The sequence below is a fragment of the Cupressus sempervirens genome, chromosome 8 (genome assembly GCF_028749045.1).
Source record: "Cupressus sempervirens isolate cs-2001-9-10 chromosome 8, ASM2874904v1, whole genome shotgun sequence".
Lineage (NCBI taxonomy): Eukaryota > Viridiplantae > Streptophyta > Pinopsida > Cupressales > Cupressaceae > Cupressus > Cupressus sempervirens.
Window position 1 is genome coordinate 395,368,552 of NC_143125.1, and position 21,939 is coordinate 395,390,490.

The 21,939-nt window shown below is 36.0% G+C and overlaps 1 protein-coding gene across 1 annotated transcript in view; it reads left to right on the forward strand.

Moving 5' to 3' along the window:
• The first annotated feature begins 2,493 nt into the window (after window positions 1-2,493).
• LOC149542947 (uncharacterized) overlaps window positions 2,494-21,939 on the forward strand; it is a 42,582-nt gene continuing 23,136 nt past the window's right edge. The window contains exon 1 of the mRNA XM_089797883.1: window positions 2,494-2,838. Coding sequence (XP_089654009.1) covers window positions 2,780-2,838 — 59 coding nt within the window. The 5' untranslated portion in view covers window positions 2,494-2,779. The remainder of the gene's footprint in view (window positions 2,839-21,939) is intronic.

Below are 21,939 nucleotides of genomic sequence, written 5' to 3' on the forward strand. Positions count from 1 at the left end.
GCCAATGCAAACACTAGAAATATAATCAATTTTGTTCTACTTCTTTGGCCACAATGTTGCACAACAATCATTATATATTGTACATATACTACTGGGTTCTTAGAAACACAAATTACTATCATTGTAAATCCTTATATTTTTGAGTATGCAACATAAAGCTTTCCCAAAAATATACTTCTCTTTGATTGCATGAAGCATTCGTTTGATATCTATAATTTTTATTTTTGATAAGCAAGAGGTCAAAGCCAAAGATTATATTACTATTAAAAAAATTGTACAATATTGACTCAGAGGGGAACTAACATAATAGAGTCAGGTGGAAGTCCTTCAACTTTGTCTTGTGAAATATTATAATACTATATATTTGAACTTTTTTCAAAACCCATGCCTCAATTGCTTAATTTTATGTACATACCCATTGGCCAACAAACATTGCTTGAAAAACACCAAACCAACTTCTCCCACAAGAATCCTACATATTATCTTATAAATTAGTTATTCAAACAGTAGATCAAAGTAATAAATCTAGAATAAATTTGCATAAATGTAAGGGAAATATTCATTCAATTTAAAATCTTTAATCAACCCCCTATCTACTAATCTTCTTAATTACTAAACTTATCTTTGCTCGAAATAAAAAAGGCTTGTTGTATTTCGATTAATACACAAGAGTGAAAAAATATTGTAACCTTCAAGACATACCAAAATAATCTAGGTAACAATTTATTATGAAAAAATACCTTGCTATAGGTGAGTGAGATTTACTAATACAACTCACCAAAATAATCCAAATTAACCTTTAAATGTATTCACAGTATGAGGGATATAAAAATAAAGCATGTGTTATTAAAATATTAATTCCTAGTTGTCATAATCTAGTTGTGAAAATTAAAAGAAAATCCAAGTAAGAATCAAAAAAATCATTTGTTAATACCGATAACAAAGAACTGAGACATATAATTGTACATTGATAAAAGTCTAGACGTCACTTTTAACATACTAAAACTTGCTTACATGTATGTCCATACAATATATTGATGGCAACAAATCATTTAACTTGCAATGGCAGAACAAGAATACCAACTTCTGGGTATGGCTATTGTGCTCTGACACCATTAAATCTTGAATGATAATAGCCTTAAAGGCCCCAAGATTAAGATGTGATTTTGAATCCAATTCCCATGCCCCAACTCAATCTTCCATAATAAATGTGTTGATCCAATTCCTATCCCGTGGATGTCTTATGTGTAAAAATTAAAGCAGAAAGTCCATGTTTCTTTTGATTGTGGGTACCCAACTTATATAGTAGTCTATAACGTCTACCTTTAGAATTGGATAGGTAGGCATCAAATTGCCCCCAACCATCAATGAATCATAAATTTTGAGGTTTTGGAATAGTCAGATCCCCCCTAATGTTCTTAAGCACTCTGTCTAGATCCCCCAAGTAAGAGATTTTAAAGACTCTTTTGGTTAATAGACCTACAACCATTTTATCTGGTTCTACTTGTAAAGCTGATACAATAAACATCGCTGAAATATCAAACCACACTATGTATCTATCATTATTGGACATTTCTTTGATATTTTAGTACAAAAAACAAAAAGATTTTGTACGACATGGGAAAGGAAAAACAAGTTTACATATTCTTGATGTTTGGAAAACAAAAAAATTGCAATGTTTTGAATGTGATAGTAGAAAACATGCGCAATAAATATAGATGAATGCATTTGATGTATTGGCTTACATACGTAAATCATTATTGTACATGTTAAATATATTTCATGAAACAAAGACATTTTCCAAAATCAAATCGTTAACATTAATTTATATACATTCACTTTTAGTTTTTTTTTTTTTTTGCCTTTTCAATCCTTCAAAATATTAAACAATGTATAACTTGCTATTGGTGTAACTATTGCTCCTTCTTTTGGTGCAAGTCCTCACACATCACTAAGTGTATATCTAGATGTAAAATTGATACAATTAATTCTTTGAATAATGCTATGTAATGTTCAAATGAATAAAAAGAAATTCAGATTTGTTCTTTTATACAATACCTATGCATAATATATCTAAAATTCAAATCCACAAACACCATTTAAAAAGATAAATCACACAGATGACACATATTTAAGCTAAAGCGAACAATCAAAATTGAGTGATGATCAAATTACATTGGTCCACTTTTATAGCATAGATCTATTAATAATGATTAATTTGAAGACAATCCAATAAATAGCAAGGAAGAAGCTGAAACTTCACTCAAAGAATGTGGATTTTTTAGGTTAATGAAGGTTACACGACACCGGCATTTTGTTGAAACGTTAAACGCTGAGAAGAGTGACGGTGTACCTATTCTATTTCTCTGGCCCTCTCTCACCAAACAACGCGACTGAATATAAATATAAATAAATTACTGGGCAACCCAGACCTAAGGTTACCTGGCGGGGCCCATCATTGATTAAATTAAATTACGCAAAACCAAATCTCAGTTGCAACTGAAAATGTTAAATCGGGGGAAATGACTTAAAAACAAAAGGCACGACACGCTTCCTGTTTACTGCAAGGGAAAAACGCTCCCTTTCACACCCCACAAAAAAGGTGTTCGGCACTCTGCTACTCCACCCTGCTCTCTTGCTCAGTCTGTACACGAAAACACCTACTAATCCCGATGCCAATGCCGTTGGCCCTGCTCTAGGGGTATGTAGACAACAAGGGTGTATTTGATTTCCTTGAGCACAGATCGGGTTGAAGCAGAAGCAGAAGCAGAAAGCGGAGATGAAGGCAGAAACGAGACTTCAATCCGCCGTTTTCCAGCTCACTCCCACTCGGACCAGGTTTCGTTTGCTACCTCAATTAGAAAATAGTATTTTTGGTGCTTTTACCCTCCCAGATTCAGTCGCAGGGTCTACTTATAAGTGTCACTGAACTTGCATTGCTTATGCTTGCATTTTCTATGTCATGATCTATTCCGCACCTCAATTCCATGACGGAGTTGTGGGCTTCTTGTCTTCTCCTACTATTTGGCTGCATGGGTTTGCCTTACCAAGGTTTTCATACTACTAGCAGCAACCTTACATAGCAACACAGTAGCTATATGGCTGGCTACTCATGCTGTTTGTTACTTGAGTGCATAAGAATCATGGAAAATATCCACTTCTTCTCTCATTCACCACTTAGTAGCCTAGCATGCATTCGGATTTATGATCTTCCAACCTTATAATGTGATATTAATGGGTCCTTAAGTCAATTGTCTGGAGTGATAGGCAACTCTATATTATTGCACATTGACGTGCAAAGTTGTGCTATTTAATAACTTCCAAGTACCTCACCATCTGGTGATACCGTAAAAGAAAAACTCTTTTAAGTGATTGTTCATGAAATTCATGAAAAACTAGGAAGTATGCCCTGCAGCCTTTAAACGATTGCTCGTTCATACCCTGGAAACCAAATTGCATTATAATTCCTTCGTTTTAGGCTATTGGTCTAGAATATTCAATTTATATGGAATTTAAGAATCTTGTTCTACTTTTTAAAATGACGAACACCGGTGAAAGGTTAGTAAAATGCACAAAAATACGGCATTATCTTTAGCATGTACATGGTTGCAATTTTGCTTTTATTTGAAAGAAACAATAAATATTTACATAGAATATCAGTGTAATCAGCTGTATACAGCAAACTGAAAAAACTTGGAGATACATGGAGATAAATAAGACAAACAGTTTATGTTCAACCAGAAAAAAGCTGTTCTGGCTTCTTTTATACTTTAAAAATCTTCTTTAAAACAAAACAGAATATGTCCAATACAGTGTGGAGGTACCAACCAAAGAAACACAAATTTTTGACCCAAAACTTTTGATGGCACCATATCATATCCTCTGTAAACTCTTTTTCAAAATCCCCGTGGCACTGCTGATCAATAGTGGGTTTTAGACAAGGCAAACCCAAAAGCAGAAAAGATAGAATGGAAGAATTTTAGCCACCATAGATGTAGATCACCTCCGTAGAGTTGAGTACGACAATCACACCAAGTAGTCACCTTAACAGCAGGTAAGGGGCAAAAATCAGGGAAGCATGACTTCAGCATAGAAAGTGGCGATCTCAGAATGGTAAATCTGCTGATACTTGTCCAGGAACTTGTAACAAGCTGGTTATACTTCCACAAAGCACTGTCTGTCTGTAATACCTCAGAAAGTATAATAGACGAAGATCGAGCACTTGGTATAGGCCATCCAATCCAGCTGAGCGTAGTCATGTAATACCAGCTTTAACTGTAGGCATACAATGTAGACACCAGATAACAGTGTGGAGAAGTAGGCAAGATCATAACTCGAAGCTTTTACAGGAGACGTTTCGCTTGTTGATGAAGATCATCGTTTGTAATGCTTTTCACCTTTAGATAAGATGCTGTGCTCAACACTTGGGCATTCATATTGGAACAAATGGTTAGAATTTTGATTTCGATGAGAGAGAAACAGTGAGACTAAGCAGCCTGGAAACAAATCATCTATATGCTTTTTACTATGATAAGCCCATAGGAGCTAGTTATCATGTTGTGAGTGTCAGAGGTCCCAAAAGAGCAGATTTCCATGACCAAGGTAAATGGAATGGGCAGATATGACCATTGTAAGCAGATATGACCATTGTAAGGGTAGTCCCTAACAACTTAACGTGAGGGCAGAATTTAAAATAGTGTTTGAATGTTTTGATCTTACAACATAATGGACAGAAAGGAGGTGGACAGAGGATTTCAAGGCAGATTTCCACCAGAAGTTTGCCATGCAGAATTTTCAAAGCAGTGATTTGGAATTGCAAGTTGACTTTGGACATCCAAATTTGCAGTTGAGTTTATTACAATTGGAGTTGAGATTACCTTTCCAAATAGAGCTAATTTGGCATGAAAAGGAGAAGCAAGGCACAAGCATCTTATAGTGGACTTCGAGAGGAAAAAATTCTGATGCTGCTACCATTAGGCCACTTTCAATCCCTAAGAAAGCTTGAGTTCCAGCTAGAGAAGATGAGAATAGTGAAATTAAGGAGCACAATTTTTTAAATTTCACATAGTGGCCTTGTAACATACTAGTTTTCTAATAACTAACTTCATCATTAAACTAACTGAAAAATATTTCATATTCAAATGACATAGAATTTCATTAACGGTTCAAAACTGAATTTAAGTCTACATTGCTTTTCTATTCTATCAAGGTTATCATTAACAAATAATTTAAATAATCAGCTGAAAATAAATCTGAACTAATTATAGTTTACTAAAATGGAATTGCAGATAAAAAATGCACATGATCAACTAACTAATTTTAAGAAAATATCAAACTTTTCATTAAATGATTTCTTCTGCTTGAAAGGAAAATACTAAACTTACAGGTTAATAGAACATACAATTTAAATTGTGAGACTTTCTAAATTGGTTGTCCAAGCTCTGACTTTGGTGAGAGGAGAAGCATTATCATAGGCTTAACCTTCCAATTGCAGACCTTTTTACTTATCCCCACAGGTTCTAAATTAATAGAACGGCCCTCCCTACCCTGAGGTTGGGCACGGGACGTTCATTGATCCAGCCATCAGAGTAATCAGGTGGGTTGAGGTCCTAGTAGATATTCGAAAGAATAACTGAAGCGTCTAGACAACAACACAATCAATTTGTTGTGGCAAGTCTGCCTATTACCACCCTGGCCAAGGATTTCAAAGTGTGGGTTTATAAGCCGATCTCCACCACTCAGCTTGACAACTAATTTCAAAAGTGGAAATTCGCATGAGCTAATGCATTAGATTTTATTTATGTAGTATTGATTACTGATTTCATTCTTGTAATTATTTTTAACAGGGTCATCTACACCTCTTCACCATAATCGGGCCATCAGGCTGGTGACTCCTTGGTGCCTGAACATTTATCTTATTGTATAGCTTGCACCTTCATCACCTCATTCAGGCATTTAGCTAGGTGATTTCCTTGGTGCTCTCACTACTGTTATTAGATATTTATCATATTTTCCAAATGGATAAAAAAAAAAAAAGGTTCCATGAAGAACTTTAAAGATTGTTTATAAAGATTGTTAATCCTAATTACAATCTATTCTTTGAGACAAACGACTAAAAACAAAATTATTTATTTGGACAGGGAGATCATATCTATCTTTGGTTCTTGCCTAATTACATGGCACATAAAATGTAGAGGTAGACTCTAAGAAGATTTCAACTGGCCTGAAACATATTGAAGGTGGCATGTTTAAAAACGAAATCTAGAACATGGAACTTTTAAATAGAATAACTCACAGTCGACTCTGTTGAGCATAGTAAGAATGGAAAGAAATAAGCATGTCTCCTTACGTGACACACCCACGATTTTGCAGCCGAAAATGGCCTCTCTTACTTCAAATCGTCTCCTACTAGACTATCCATGGGCTGCGCTTGGGTCGGAATGCAGGAAAAAAATATATAGACGGGTGCTATTAACATCGTAGCAGAGCAGGGAAGTATTCGAAAGGAAAAAGTAAAGAAAGGAAATTGGAAACAAGCATGGGTGCTGGTATACGACAAAGCTAACATATAATATCTCTGAGTTGACCTTACGGCTTCCCTATTGTTACAAGATTCATACACAAATATTTACTCATTCGGTTTTGAAAAGAAATGTAAGGAAGAGGTAAAATAAAATGAAAAAGAAATTTGATGAAGATTTTATTATTAATATTACTTTATATTATCTATTTTCTTGGTTAAGTTTATAAATACATATTTGCGAGGTGGCATTATTGGATTAATAATTTTAATGTAATGGTACCACTTTGTATTTATTTATCTATGATCTTAATCGAGAGAGTAAAATAATATTAAGTGATATTATTATTGATAAATTTAATAAAGGTAAGAACTTTGTTTATTTTTAATATTTATATTGTTTTAAAAATTTTTTAGCTCATGCGGTTTTCCACTAAGAAATTTATTGTCAAGTCCTAATAACCTTGCCAGGGCAATTTTTAGGTCAAACTTGTCATTACTGATGACTGAATCTTATGACCATCCCCTTCCGATGACCTCGTTTTGTAATGCTTCCCCTCTCTCTCCGGTCTTCCTCTTGTAAACATTTAAAACAACATTCTTGCCAAAACATCAATTTAAGATTCATAATTTGTTAAACAAAATCATCAAGTGATCGTTAAAAAATTTCATTATAATAACTAACTCATTCATCATAAATGTACAACGGCTATAATTAACTAATTCCATTTCACATGATCACAACCACTAGATTTAACTGACTAGTTTCATTTGATAATCAAGTCGATGCAACGGCTATAATTAACTAATTCCATTTCACATGAATACAACGACTAGATTTAACTCACTAGTTTCATTTGATAATCAAGTCGATGCAACAGCTATAATTAACTAATCCCATTTCATATGAACATGAAGAAATAAATAATGACTATAACTAACATGAATGAACTAACTCGATTTCACAGGAATATGAAAAATTAATTTGGTTCAACTGCTATAATCAGCTTAAAATTTTTAGGGCAAAAATTAGTATGTAACAGGCCTTGTCTTTGTATTTTAGATCAAAGCAGAGCTTAAGCTATTCCCATGGTTTCCATGTGAAGCTGGTAGGACCCCTTAAGTGTTTGATAAATAGGTTACTTCTCTTGACTAAGCACCTAGCTTTGAACCTTGGAATAAATTGCCATGACATTTTTGTCTCGAATCAAGTTATTCCACCAGATTGAGGAGTTTGTGAAACTAAGCTCATGGCCAAATGATTGGTCAAACCAAGACCAATTTTGTGAATTGAATTGCCAACATATGCAATCAAGAGGGGCTGATACACGAAGCTTAAAGTATTGGGCTCAAAGAATCTTATCATTCCATTGGATAAAGCTCCAAGCTTTACTATCAATTAATGTTTCTATACGGTATCAATCACAAGTTTCCTTGGAGCGTTGTCTTTCAATTCTCTGATAATCTATTTAGCTGAAAGGCATATTCCTTGCACAAAGGATCAATGATACCCAAGCCTCCCCTCTCCTTAGGGAGGAGGAAATGAGACCACAAAGTGGCAAACATTCCTTTTTATTTCTCCATTTCGACCAATTAAAGTTGGGAATGAGCTGGGTAAGTTCATTTATAGTCCCGATCCTGAACTTGTAACTACTTCTGACTTGTTCCACTACTGTAATGGTGTAAGCTCTTCTTTCTTCTTTAGTCGACCATCAATTGAGTAGGCTTTAGAGGGCAACTATCAAGAGGTGTAGACATGACTAGCTAAAAGAATTTTATTTGCCACCTATATATATGCAACTATAGACAAATTAATCTATCCAAGCCAACAATTCGGATTTGATTTTGTTAAAAAACTAGTGCAACCTGGAGGTAAAAACCTGGTGTCCTGGGTGCAGGTAGATCACGCACCCGGTCTCTGCCATTGCCACTAGAGCGATGGTACACTGCGGCCGCACAATTTGGTGCATCCAATAGGGTGCTTCTAGGGGACACGCGGGGTGTTCTAATGCCCATGTTGAAAAGTCAAAATTTTAATTTTTTTTTTATATTATCTTACCCATGAGGAATCCAGTAGTTCTAGTGATGAGGACTTCGATTTAGGAGATGATTAGAGAGTTCCCACCCTTACATTCTCATTATTGACATTTTGTAGATTGTACTCACTTTGATATGCCCATGATACATTGTTTCGTTTCACTATTTCATGCTACTCTACTCATTGTAATCATGAGCATCTTGATCTTTATGATATATTATATTCATAATTTGAACAATGAATTTTGAATCTTTCATCTTTGTCATTTGATAGTCAATGGTTGACTTACATGGTACTATTATATTTTTAATTTATCATTATCATTATGTCTAAAAATTTAATGTTATTAATTTTATGACTTACTATGAATATGTTACTAAGTTCAATGGTCATATTATGATAATAGATAATCGTCTATTATTAGTTAATGGTAATCTATTGTAAATATCTAGTTAGCTTTAGTTAGCTGTAGTTTTTTTTAGCTTTCTCAGTTAGAATAGAATGTTTCTATTCTTTATAATCGTTTCCTAAGAAAACATCATTTTTTTCATTTGTATATAATGACCTTTCGGTCTCTGTTAATAACAAGCAAGTATTTTACCAATTACTTCGTAATATGGTATCCGTGCCAATACTTCAAATATTTTCCAAAAATTTATGATTTCTCTTGAAATTATTTGCTCAAATTTTTCGAATTTATTTATGAGATTTTCTCAAATAACCTGTCTAGGGCTTCCGTTTTTGTGAGAAATTCATAGCTTATTGCAGTGAAAAAATTGTCTTTCTATACAATCAACAAGGGTTTTTTTGAAGAGCAATCTGCACTAAAAGCTGTGAATTCTACAAAACGTGTTTGCTATTGCTCACGTATTTAGCTGGCTGGGGGTTCGATTTCGCTACAAAATGTGATTTTTTGTTGATCACGGCTCCTCTGCTCATGACCAGACGTCACCATTAATTGCGTCTTTGTTTGTATAACGTTTTTTGAGGCAAAACGTGCCTTTTTATTCAGATAGTTTTTTGCATTCGTCTCTCCATACGCACCCTTGCTACACCATTCTTTGGTCTTTGTTCAACTCTCTTCAGCCACGTTCGTCCATGCACATCCATCCCTGAAGAAAACTCGACGTTTTTAAATCAGAAAACAACTTTATTTTTGCAATTTTGACCCTTCATGGCCGTTGGCTAGGGTTTTGCTTGAAACCCTAAATTTTGAGCTAAAAAAATTTTGATTTCAAATTCTTGGTTGGTTTTTCGAGAGCTCAACTGGGTTGTCAATTTTTTTTGGGTGCCTCAATTTTTGAGCCAGCAGATCCACAAAATGACAACATATTCCTTTTGGGTTTTTTGAGCTCTCTTCTAAGTCAGTCTAAATTTTTTGGGTCTTCCGTTTTTGGTTCGAAGAATGTTCCTTCACAGATTTTCACATTTTTTCATTGAAAAACGTGCCATGGCATCTTTGACAAACATTCTGCTCGAGCACAACTCCAAATTCAATGGTTGAAATTATGGCACTTGGAAGCAGCTGATCATCGCAATTTTTGAATATTAGAACACCAATCAACATGCTCGAGGTGTTACGAAGCATTCGACTACTCCTGGCCCTGATCAAGATACATGGGATCTAAATAATTGAGAGGCGATGATGCTGCTCAAATTATCCGTGGCTGATGATCAACTTTCTCATATTCCATCCGGCAAGATAGCTGCTGAGATTTGGACACATCTCAAAGGTCTTCATGAGACTTTTGACAAAAGCAGAGCTTTTTTTTTGAATCTATTTTCTATTGTCATGGATGAGCGAACCTTGCTCTAGGCACACTTGAATAGGATTTTGGAAATCTGTGATCAGTTGCCTGCCATCGATCGCAAGATGGAGGAAGAGGATATTTTGGTTATCACTCTTCATGGTTTACCAAAGTCCTATGAGCATTTTATTGAGACTCTCAACATCACCTCTTCTGGTATTGATTTGAAGTTCACTGATCTCTGCACACTTCTGCTTCAACAAGATTGGTGGAAACAACAGTTTCGGTAGCAACTCTAGCTCCACCTCCACAAAACAAACCTTTGCTGCTAAATCCTTTTAGAAGGATAAAGGCAAGTTGTAGCAGCCATCTCATTAGAAGTCTTCTGTTTCAGTATTAGATGGTTCTCGAAAGAAGAACATTCAATACAACTATTGCCACAAGTTTGGACACGTGAAGGTTGAATGTACAATCTAAGCAATCAGGTTCATGGCCCAAAGCAAACAGTGCAGAGCACATTGAGCAGACGAAGTCTGCTTTTTATGCCTTCATGGCTAAAGGACCTGTAGATCATGTGAAGTTGTCTGCCTAGTACATTGATTCAGGTGCCTCTCGTCATTTCACTCACGACAGAGACTGGTTTACTGACTACCAGACTTATTCAGACTCTATTATTTTTGGTTTTAGAGAAGAGTATACGGTTGTCGGCAAAGGCAACATTCAGATTCAGTCTGCTGGGAGGAATCTCATTTTCCTCGACGTGTACTACATTCTAGCGATGAAACTAAATCTACTCTTAGTGAGTTAGCTGCTACAACATTCTCCACACTTGGATGTCACCTTTAGTTCACATCAGTGCACCATCACTAATCGAGCAACTCTGTCCACTGTTGCAGTGGGTCTTGAGGATCATGGTCCTTTCAGACTTACTGATTCTGGTGATTCTTGGGACTTAGCTATGGTTGCTTGGTGGTCTTCTATTAGCACACTTTGGCATCGGTGATATGGGCACTTAAATGTGCATTATTTCTCACAGCTTGCTCAGGATGAGCTTGTTTTTGGATTGCAAGAGATACAGACTCAACAGCTTGGAGTTTGTGATGCAATCATGCATGCCAGGCTAGGAAGCAATATCGCTTGCCAATGGCGATTCATGGCGAGCTTCTCAGGTACTTCAGCTTGTTCATGCCGATACCTGCGGCCCTATGGCCACTCTTGTTCTTGGGTCCAGGTATTTTCAGTTGTTTGTTGATGATTTCAGTAGAAAAATGTGGGTGTATTTCCTTAAAAAGAAATTAAATGTATTTCCTATATTTCAGAAGTTTAAACCTTTAGTTGAAAAAGAGTTTGGGAAATCTATTATTACTCTTAGATCAGACAATGGGGGAAAATTTTGTTCTAATGTTTTCTCTAGCTTCTTGTATACACATGGCATCAAACACAGTTAACCACACCCCACATGCCACAACAAAACAATGTAGAGGAACGTCAGAACCGAACAATTGTCGAGATGGCTTGATCCATGCTCGAACACATACATGTTCTGAAGAAGTTTTGGGCAGAAGTAGTTAACACTATAGTTTATCTGTTGAACTGGTTACCCACAGTGGCAACCGAAGGTAAAACTCTGAAAGAGGCTTGGTCTAGTTACAAGCCCAAAATCAGTCACCTGAAGGTTTTTGGCTCCCTTGCTTTTGTTTGGATCCTTGATGCATTATGCTTGTCAAGATTTAGAAACTCATGCTTGCTAGATGCAACAATCTTTACAAAGCCTACCGCTTGATTGATGTTGAGATATCTCCTCTCATCTGCAGTCATGATGTAGTCTTTGATGAGCAATGAGGACCTTTCATGCCTATTTCTCCTGTTTCTGATCTAGTAGACCAGCGTATGAAGGCTCATGATTTTGGAGGTCGTCTTCCATTAGGTCCACCTGATAGCTCCAGTTATACTAGTGATAACTGTACAGACACCTCCAGCTTCTCCTGCAGGATCACCTCGCTTTGTAGATGCTTTGCCTGAGTTTGATCCAGATGCTTCTGATGAGGAATCTAATCACCAAGCATCTCCTAATACTAATGTTGTTCATTCTCCTCTTCGGCCTAAGTGGTGGGCTAAGACACTTGTTGATCTTCATGTTGTTGAGTTCATTGATGGGAGAACTGCTTGGAAAAAGAGAAAACCTACAGAGTCTATCAACTTTGCTCTCATGGCCAACATTCATAGTGTGTTTGAACCTCAAACATATTTCGAGGCTAAAGGAATTCTAGCGTGGGAACAAGCCATCACATCTGAACACTAGAGCCTGCTGAAGAACAACACTTGGGTCCTTTCTAATCTTCCACCAAGGAAGAAACCCATTGGTTGCAAATGGGTTTACAAAATCAAATACAAATCGGATGGTACTTTGGATAAGCACAAAACTCGTTTAGTTGCGAAGGGCTTCTCTCAACGTCAGGGCATTGATTATGAGGAGACCTTTGCTCCTACTGTAAAGATGAGCACCATTAGATTAGTCCTAGCCATGGCAGCACAGTTTGGTTGGAAGGTCCATCAGATGGACGTCAAGAGTGCTTTCTTGAATGGTGATCTCTATGAAGAGGTCTACATGACGCAACCTCCTGGTTTCAAGGTTGCTAGTAAAGACCATTAGGTTCTCAGAGTGGTAAAAGCTCTCAATGGCTTAAAGCAGGCCCCTCGGGCATGATAAATAAAAATTAATAAGTACCTTAGTGATCAAGGCTTCCAGAGGAGTTCTTCAGACTCAAATTTGTACATCAAGACTATTAATAGTGATATCATCCTTTTGGTTATTTATGTGGATGATTTGATCATCAGTGGCAGTTCGACATCTCTGATTCAGGGAGTCAAACATAATTTATACTAGTCTTTTGATATGGCTGACTTTGAGCTCATGCATTATTGCCTAGGTGTTGAGGTTTGGCAATAGTCTTTTGGTATATTCATCTCTCGGTCCAAATATGCCAGTGCCCTATTAGACAAATTCCGTATGTAGGATTGCAAGCTTGCATCTACGCCTATGGAGAAAGGTCTCAAGTTATCGGCAAAGATTCTCCTTCCATTGATGATACTACATACAAGCAATTAGTACGCAGCCTCATCTACCTCTCTGCTACTAGGCCTGATATCAGCTTTGCAGTCAGTTATAGTGCACACTTTATGACAGCTCCTAAGGCTGATCATTGGATGATAACCAAGCGTGTGCTTTATTATGTGAAGGGCACTTCTGATTATGGACTTTTGTACTCTCGAAGTTCTAATCCTAAACTTAGTGGGTTCATAGATTCAGATTGAGCAAGTTTTGCTGATGATAAAAAGTCAACTTCTGGATATGTATTCAATTTGGGATCCGGTGCAGTCACATGGACCAGTAAGCAATAAGCAATTTCTCCCTCCTCTATAAAGGCCGAATGCAGAGGGATTGTCAAGGCAGGATGTGAAGTTGTTTGGTTTCGTCGGATGCTTGGGGATATGCAGATGTCACCAGTAGGACCAACTACTCTATTTGTTGATAATGAAGGCGTTGTCAAGTTAGCAGAAATTGAGTTTTCCATGAACGAACCAAGCAAGTGGATGTTCACTGTCACTACATACGCTAGCTGGTTAAAGACAGGACTATAGACTTGCAGTATGTTCCTACCACAGACTAGATTGCAAACATTCCCACCAAGCCTCTTGGTCCTTAAGTTTGTCAAATTTAGAGGATAGTTTGGTGTTATAGATAGATCAACCATTAAGGGAGGGTATTACGATAATAGATAATCGTCTATTATTAGTTAATGGCAATCTACTATAAATATCTAGTTAGCTTTAGTTAGCTGTAGCTTTTTTTAGCTTTTTTAGTTAGAATAGAATGTTTCTATTCTTTACAATCATTTTCTAAGGAAACATTATTTTATTCTTTTGTATATGATGACCTTTCGGTCTCTGTTAATAACAAGCAAGTATTTTACCAATTACTTCGTAATAGGTCATTAGTTATGAAGTTTGAAGTTTGAAGTTTGAATTTATGGTTCATGAATCACATTTCAATTTTCTATATTCAATGGTTCAACTATTTTTGGTATGTTATATAGAAGTATCATTTCATCATTAGCATTTCAAGTCATATATGTATACCATGCAAACTTGTACCCCCCCCCCCATCCACATCCTCGTCACCACATCCTACTGTCCCCAAATTGAAGCCCTTCTTTTCCGGCACTCAATGTCCCCCCGCATAGCTGCACCCCTGAGCCGATGTAACACTGTAAAAAACCAACCCACACATCAGTTAAGGAAACACCTATCCCAAAGGGAATGCCAAGATACCTAGAAATGGTTCTATGTTTGATCTCTTTTCATTACTTTGGAATCCATGATAGATGAGGGTTGGGACTTGTCATCCAGAATTTAGTTTTGAGCCCAAGACAATATACTATTAATTAAGGATATCGACAATTAATTGATATCTTTAAGAGTATTATGGATAATCATTTTATAGTCATCATCAAAGAGGGAGTTTAGAGCCATATTGTTACTAGGGGAGAGATTCATAAATTGGGTGTGTTGAAAGAGATATGTGAGAGCATCAACTACGGTCACATAAAGGAGTGAAACTAGAGGTTAGCCTTGACAAATAGATTCTTGGAGGGGGAATTGTCTTGACATGTAGATTCTTGGACGGGGAATTGTGGGAACAGGGTACCATTAATAACCAATCTTTGTTCTTTTATTAAGCAAAGTGGGCCAAGCCACATATATTAGTAGGTGAGAGTGATACTTAAGACCTATATGGAGGTCACCCCAGCTCACCACTACACTGCCATTAATAGCCAATCTTGCATTAGCGTTGATGAATGACTTTCAAACACGAGCACAAAGCCTGGGACCAAATCCCAACTATTGAAGCATTTTGACGATGATTGGCCATCTTAGATAGTTATATGTCTTATCAAAAAAGTTTTGAGTATCAATGCATCTTGGGTTATTTGTTGAGCCCACCAAGATGATCCCCAAGATAGAACGAAGTTGTCTAAAATAAGTTTGCACTCTAGGAAACTAGTTTGCTCAAATCAAACTACAATGTTCCCTTTAAAAAATAATATCTAATAATGAATAATTATAATAAAAATAAAATAAATAAATAAATAAAAACATAAATAATAATAAAATATTTTTTTTCTGATCGGTAAACGGTCGAAGCCTAGATTAATTATATTATTATTTGTCAGAATTAATTATTAAATGTTAAGCGAAGGTAGATTCGAACCCAAGACCTCCCACATGAGAGGTTCGCAAGTTACCGTTGCGTTGTAGACTTTTGCCTAATAATAATAATAATATATAATATTATACAATTACAAGTTATTTAAGTTAATGAAAGTTCAAGAGATGCATAATAAAAAGTTGTGAATCCCTTGCTATAAGACATAAAAAGGGAGGAGAGTTCATTTGAAAAGGGAGGGAGAAAGGAACAAACATGAGAGAATAGGTATTAAAGAAGGATTAATGGAAGAAGAAAGGAATAAGTAAGTGACACGATTGTAATTCTTTGATAATGTTGTAATTATGAAAGGTTTGAAATTATGAAGGGTTGTGATTTTTCCAAAGAGGGACAATTATGAAGGGTTGCAACCCTTTCAAATGGTAGAAATGTTGAAGGGTAAAAAGGGTGGCAATTGTGAAAGGTTATGACCATTGCAAAGGGGCAGGCATGATGAAGACGTGTGACTCTCCCCCACATTGGAATATATATAGGGGACAAGGTTTCATTTGAGGAGGACATCTAAGGTAGATCAATTGGGGAATAATATGTTATTCTCAAGGGCAACAATGCAAAGTGGTGTCTCAGTCGCTATGAAAGGTGGAATAATGTATAAAGAAGGATTCATTCCAAGCTTTTAAAGGATAGGTTGTGCTGTGAATCAAGGGATAAATAATCAAGACTCAATCAACAATCGATACTCATTAAGGGTAGATCAGATTATAAGGTATGAGCGGGTCATCCAACAGTTAATACATTCAATACACCCTTGTTTCAACAAATATAATCATCAAGATTATTTAAGCAATCGACAAGAAGAGCACACAAAAGGACTAAGATCGATTCGTAGAGATTGATCAACATTTGCACCAAGAAATTATCTATAGATTCATGCAGACATATCATATTGCCCATCTTTGGCACCCTTCCTTCTTTTTAGTAATTGTGTTATAATTATATCTAGTGCATATGAATAATAGATGATGCTTAAATGAATGATCATAGTAGAATATAAGATGTTTTTGATTGTTTGCAACCCATATCATAAGAAGGGCCTGAGGTGTAGGAAAGTGTCGTGAGAGGCTAGTGAGGAGGTCATCGTAGTAGGTGTTAGAATTAACCTTAGATAGAAATAACAATTACATGCAAATATAACCAACATCAGAAAATAATAAATCGCACATAAGAGAACACAAGACACAAAAATTTAACTTGGTTCACCCAATCCCTGGGCTATGTCCACCAACAACAAGTTCAATATTATTATTATCAAGTGATCACAATCCGCAATCCCTTACAGCTCAATACTGCTGCAAGGAGCTACAATATCAACATATGATATGAAATCCCTAACCCTAAGCCATTTTATACAAGCTTTTGCCGCTTACAAAATTAGGGCTAGAACAAGTCGTCCAATAGAAAATTAGCAGCCTATGCCTTTTACAATATAAGGTGATTTTTGGCTTTAGGGGTGCTGCCCCCCAAAACCCCCATAAGGGTGTTGCCCCTCAACCCCCCCCAGTATTGTGATAGGGAGCGCACTTGACCCCGCAAGGGCCGCTGCCTCTTGACCCCTATAGAAATAATCTGGGGAGAAATTGTGCAAAATAAACATTCGAGTCTGATTAGGCTCCACATCACAATAGCAGGACTATTGTGGCCTACGACAAGAAGGAACTCACCAATTCAAGCACTCCTTACAACCTTTGCTCAACTCCACAAGATGGCAATAGAGAATAGTTATGCATCTTTGTTTGTTGTTAATAAGCACTAAGACATGAATCATAGTTAACTCCAACCACAAAAGAATGAAGGGAATTGTATGGAGGAAGAACTATTGTGTTAGGGCACCCCACTATGCTTCCTTAGTCCACATCTTCTATAATTGGAGTTCACATACAATTTAAGTATTGCAAAATGACAAAGATATATTCTCTTTTTTCTAACCCTTGATTTATGTATGAATAATGTTTGCATTATGATTTAATCTTAGCACTAAATATAGATATACATATACACAGGTATATTTGAATATTAGCATTATGTTGATGTGGTGAACATAGGATTAAAGTTATGATTCACATAGTTTTAGAAACTATTTATTTGGTGAGCACTAACTCAAATCTATTGTGATTGTGATTTAGGGCAATTTCTAGGGCAAATTGGGGAGGGGATTGAGAAATGTGATGGGACACCAATTTGTTCACTGAATCTTCTTGTTTCTCTTTGGGGATTAGTTCTATAAGACCCCGATTAATAGTAGATCCTAGTGACTGAGTTTCAATGCCCTCCAAGTAAACATTGTAGAAATCGTCCCAAATTGGGGCCAAAGCATGTGATAAAACTCAATTAGAAGGGCATTCAAACCAAGGCTATTCTCTAAGGTGAAATTGTACATGGCCTTTTCAACCTCTTCCGAGGAGAGAGAGCGATCAAGTAGTTTTTTTTAGTCATTCTTGATTGTGATTGTCTTCCAAGATGGTAATTAAATGATGGTTACTGGAATCATCAGTAAATATAATGCTTGGAAAATATTTTTATGGTTCTTTCTTAGCTAGTGATCCATCATCAGATTTAATAACAGAAACATGTTCTTTTTTACATTTACACTTCAAAAATTGGAAGAAAAACTTGTTTCTCTTATCGCCAACTTTTACATATTGCAAATGAGCCCTTAGTTGAGAACCTCTGCCCTTGTAAACAGCCAGTTTGTGGTGCATATTTTCAGCGTGAGAAAATGTTTATTGTAAATGAATGCCAGTCGATTATTCTCCAAGTGTTTCTTGCCTTAAACAAGCTGCTCTTTAAGGCATCTCTCAATTCTCTAAAGCTTAGCTGCTACTCTCCCACCGAAGTCTCAATAAAAAATATTACAAGAAGCAATTTTTCTTTTTCACCTGTAGATTCATCTATCATTTTGAGGTTTAGGCTTAGTTTTTCAAATAGCTAGAAGTTATATAAGATATTTTCAATTTGTACGAGAGATCATCAGGAAGGGCATCAATCCATTACAAGATAACGTGTTGGATATGAGGAGGTGGTCTAAAAGAGTGGTAGTAAAGTCAAGATAGATAAGGTATCCCTATGAAGATTAGAGGACATGCAGATTGGGTGAAATATAAAATTTGTCCAAGTAATACAACTTCCTAAAAGCTCTTCATGATAGCCGCTCCATTGAATGAGTGGGGTCTATGAGAGTCCATTTTACTTGTGATGTGACCATGAACACCTAGGGGGTTTTCAATCAAGTGACCAAGCTCAAAAGTCAGTTGAGACAATTTAGGATAGCTCTCCCAGTTGCTGTCCACAGGTTATTCCACCATGTTGAAAAATATATACATCAATAAAAATGACTCAGAAAGTTCATATGCAAAAGTTATGGCCCCTCCAAGTTTCCTAAACCTGAATTTCACAACAAGATCATTGAAAAGCCTGACAATTTGGAAATCTAGAATATTTAAATTGAAAATTATTTGCCCTGCCATGAAGGGGATAATTTTTTTACCTTGTTCTATAAAAAGCTAAGCAAGAGAAGTTTTTGAAGATAAGATTTATAAAACAAATTTGCCATGGTGAAAAGGGTGAAAAAAAATCCAATAAATCTGTTGAGTTCATCACGATACCACCACCAAATTTGATAGAATAGCATCAAATATTGAGGAACTTGTCAGATTCAGAGTCTTTGCTAATATTTGTAGGTATAACTAAGTTTTAAGGTGTGTTTAGAATAGTAGAATCGCTAGAAAGCTTGACAAAATTGGCAGGCTTTATGGAGGCCATGGAATTGGTTTGCAGAAAATCTCTCTCTCTCTCTCTCTCTATATATATATATATATATATATATATACATGTATACGAATATGTATGTATTTATGTATGTATGTATGTATGTATGTATATATGACATATGTGTATATATCTAAGTTGCATGGGTACGCTTACCCACATACCCAAGTACCTCAATGGATAGCATCATAGCTAAGGACCTTGATTAAGATTTCTGATTTTTGTTTCAGTTTTGTGTTTGTGTATCAGCTTCTTGTTTGTCAAGCTTAATTCAATAAGTAATCAGTTTGAAACTTTGAAGGAATACTGTATAAGAGTAAACTTTATCACTGTTCAAGTCAGAAGTTTATCATTTGCAACATGCCATTGTTATATGATTTATGATCTTCTTGTTCATGTTTAAAGTTTTCCTTCTTTGTTATGCATCCAATTGTTTATCATATATTATTATTACAAACATATTGCAGATCTTAAACTAGAAACATTACATTACATTTGTGAACTTTATCACTGTTCTTGTTTCGAAAAACCATTGTCATGACCCATAATTTCATATTTTCTATAAATATTAAAATATATTTAAAAAAAGTTTGACATACCCAAGTACCCGTGTTTTGAAAAATAGTCGTACTTGTACCCTAAGTACCCAAGTACCCCATCCCCATGCAACCTTGGTATATATATATATATATATATATATATATATATATGTATGTATGTATAAGGCCTATATAATAAATATATGAATATAAACACATGTGAGTACGTACGTATGTATAACATTACAAATATATAGATGTCATGCAGCTGGTTTGCAAAATATATATCTAAAAAACATTTTTGGAGGGATTAGAAGTTTGAAACCCTATCCCTAGACCACCCCTATGTCAGGGTGGAGCAAAAGGGGCTAACACCATTGGCATGAGAGAGACCATAGAGAGTGGGTTGGACCGTAGCTTGTACAAAGGGCAAGGATGGAAGGATTGTTGTCCTTGTCATGTCAAGATTGTGGCAGGGGGCATGCACCCTTCCATTACCCCGCCTTTAGCATGGGGTGGAAATCCTTAGCCCCTCATAATTTTCCTAAAAATAATTAAAAAATTAAATAATAAAACTTTGTGACTCGTGCACATTAGCAAAAGATATGGTGAAGAGAATTTTATGTTGGCATAATGATGATGTGCAATGAGGTTTTCATATTAGATTGTATGGAGCATCATCATGGTGTTGGCATTGTTGGCAACATAGTGTTCTATAGATGATGGGTTGGCTATACTGATAGAGGAATGGATTAAATAGCTGGAATGATGAAGTGTTCATTGTACCGGTGAGTGGATAACCGGTTATAGAATTTGTGATGTGCAATGAAGAAGTTTCATGCTTTAAAGTGTGCGATTGATATGGAAGTGTTATTAGAGTTATATTAGTCTATGTTTTGAATCACATCAGTCGAAGTGAAGTATAAACGAAGATTTGACGAGGTAAACAAGTCACAATGTGAAGAACAGAGTGACCGATAGAGTTAGTTGTGATGGATATGTAATCCAATAACGTTAAAGGATGGATTAGTTACTTAGTAATTTGTGTTGGGCTGACATAATGGCACAAAATTCAAGGCATTGGTGCTCGCTCATGAAATTTGAATTGCATGTTAAGTTGACTCGTGGTAATAAACCGTTTTAGGGTTTTTCCACCGCCTTAAAACAAGTATAATAGGAGATAACATATTGAATTGCGACAATTGTTGGTGCGATTATTGTTGTTGTGGTGATAGTTTAGAGGTACTAATGTGTGTTAGAAGCAATTCAGAGTAGAGCATTGATCAAAGATACACTGGATTTGTCATGCATTGAGTGCAAATATGAAATATCAAATCACTCTTTACTTGTTGATTCTAACATATTGTCAAGCAAAATCCCTTAACCGGGTCACTCTTAATAGGGTGAGTAGGATCCTAATAGGCCTAAAGCACAAACCCTCTAACAAGGTGACTCTCAAAAGGAGGTTAAAATCCCTTAACCGGTTTGATCCTAACAGGTCTTTGTAATAACTCTTAATCGGGCTAAGATACTCTTAATTGGGTATGCCCTTAATCGGGTGAATGCAATTGCTCCTAACAGGGAAAACTTATTATTGTAGTAGTGAGATTTGTAGGTACTAATTCCCACTGTGGTTTTTCTTTTTGACCAAGGGTTTTTGTGTTACTTTGTCTCTTCTGTGGGTGCTTGACTTACTTTACTTATATGTTATAGTTTTTATTGCATGGTTGCTATTGTGGAAGATAATAGTTAAAGGATTTGAATTTGTGGTTGCACTGATTCACCCCACACTCTCAGTGCCATCTAGTATTAATGATTGGCATTAGGTCCAATTTCCCTTGAGTAACCCTAATAGCCTGAAGAAGATCCTTGGAGCAAATATAGAGTCAGCTAGATATGTGAATTAACTTAAGGGACCAACTTGCAAAAGTTGATGATGCAATTGAAAGGTTGAAGGAACAGCTGCAGAAGTCAAGAGACAAGAGGAAAGAACTTTGTGATCAACTAGAAGCCTATAACAACAGTGGATTTGAGGAAGCCAA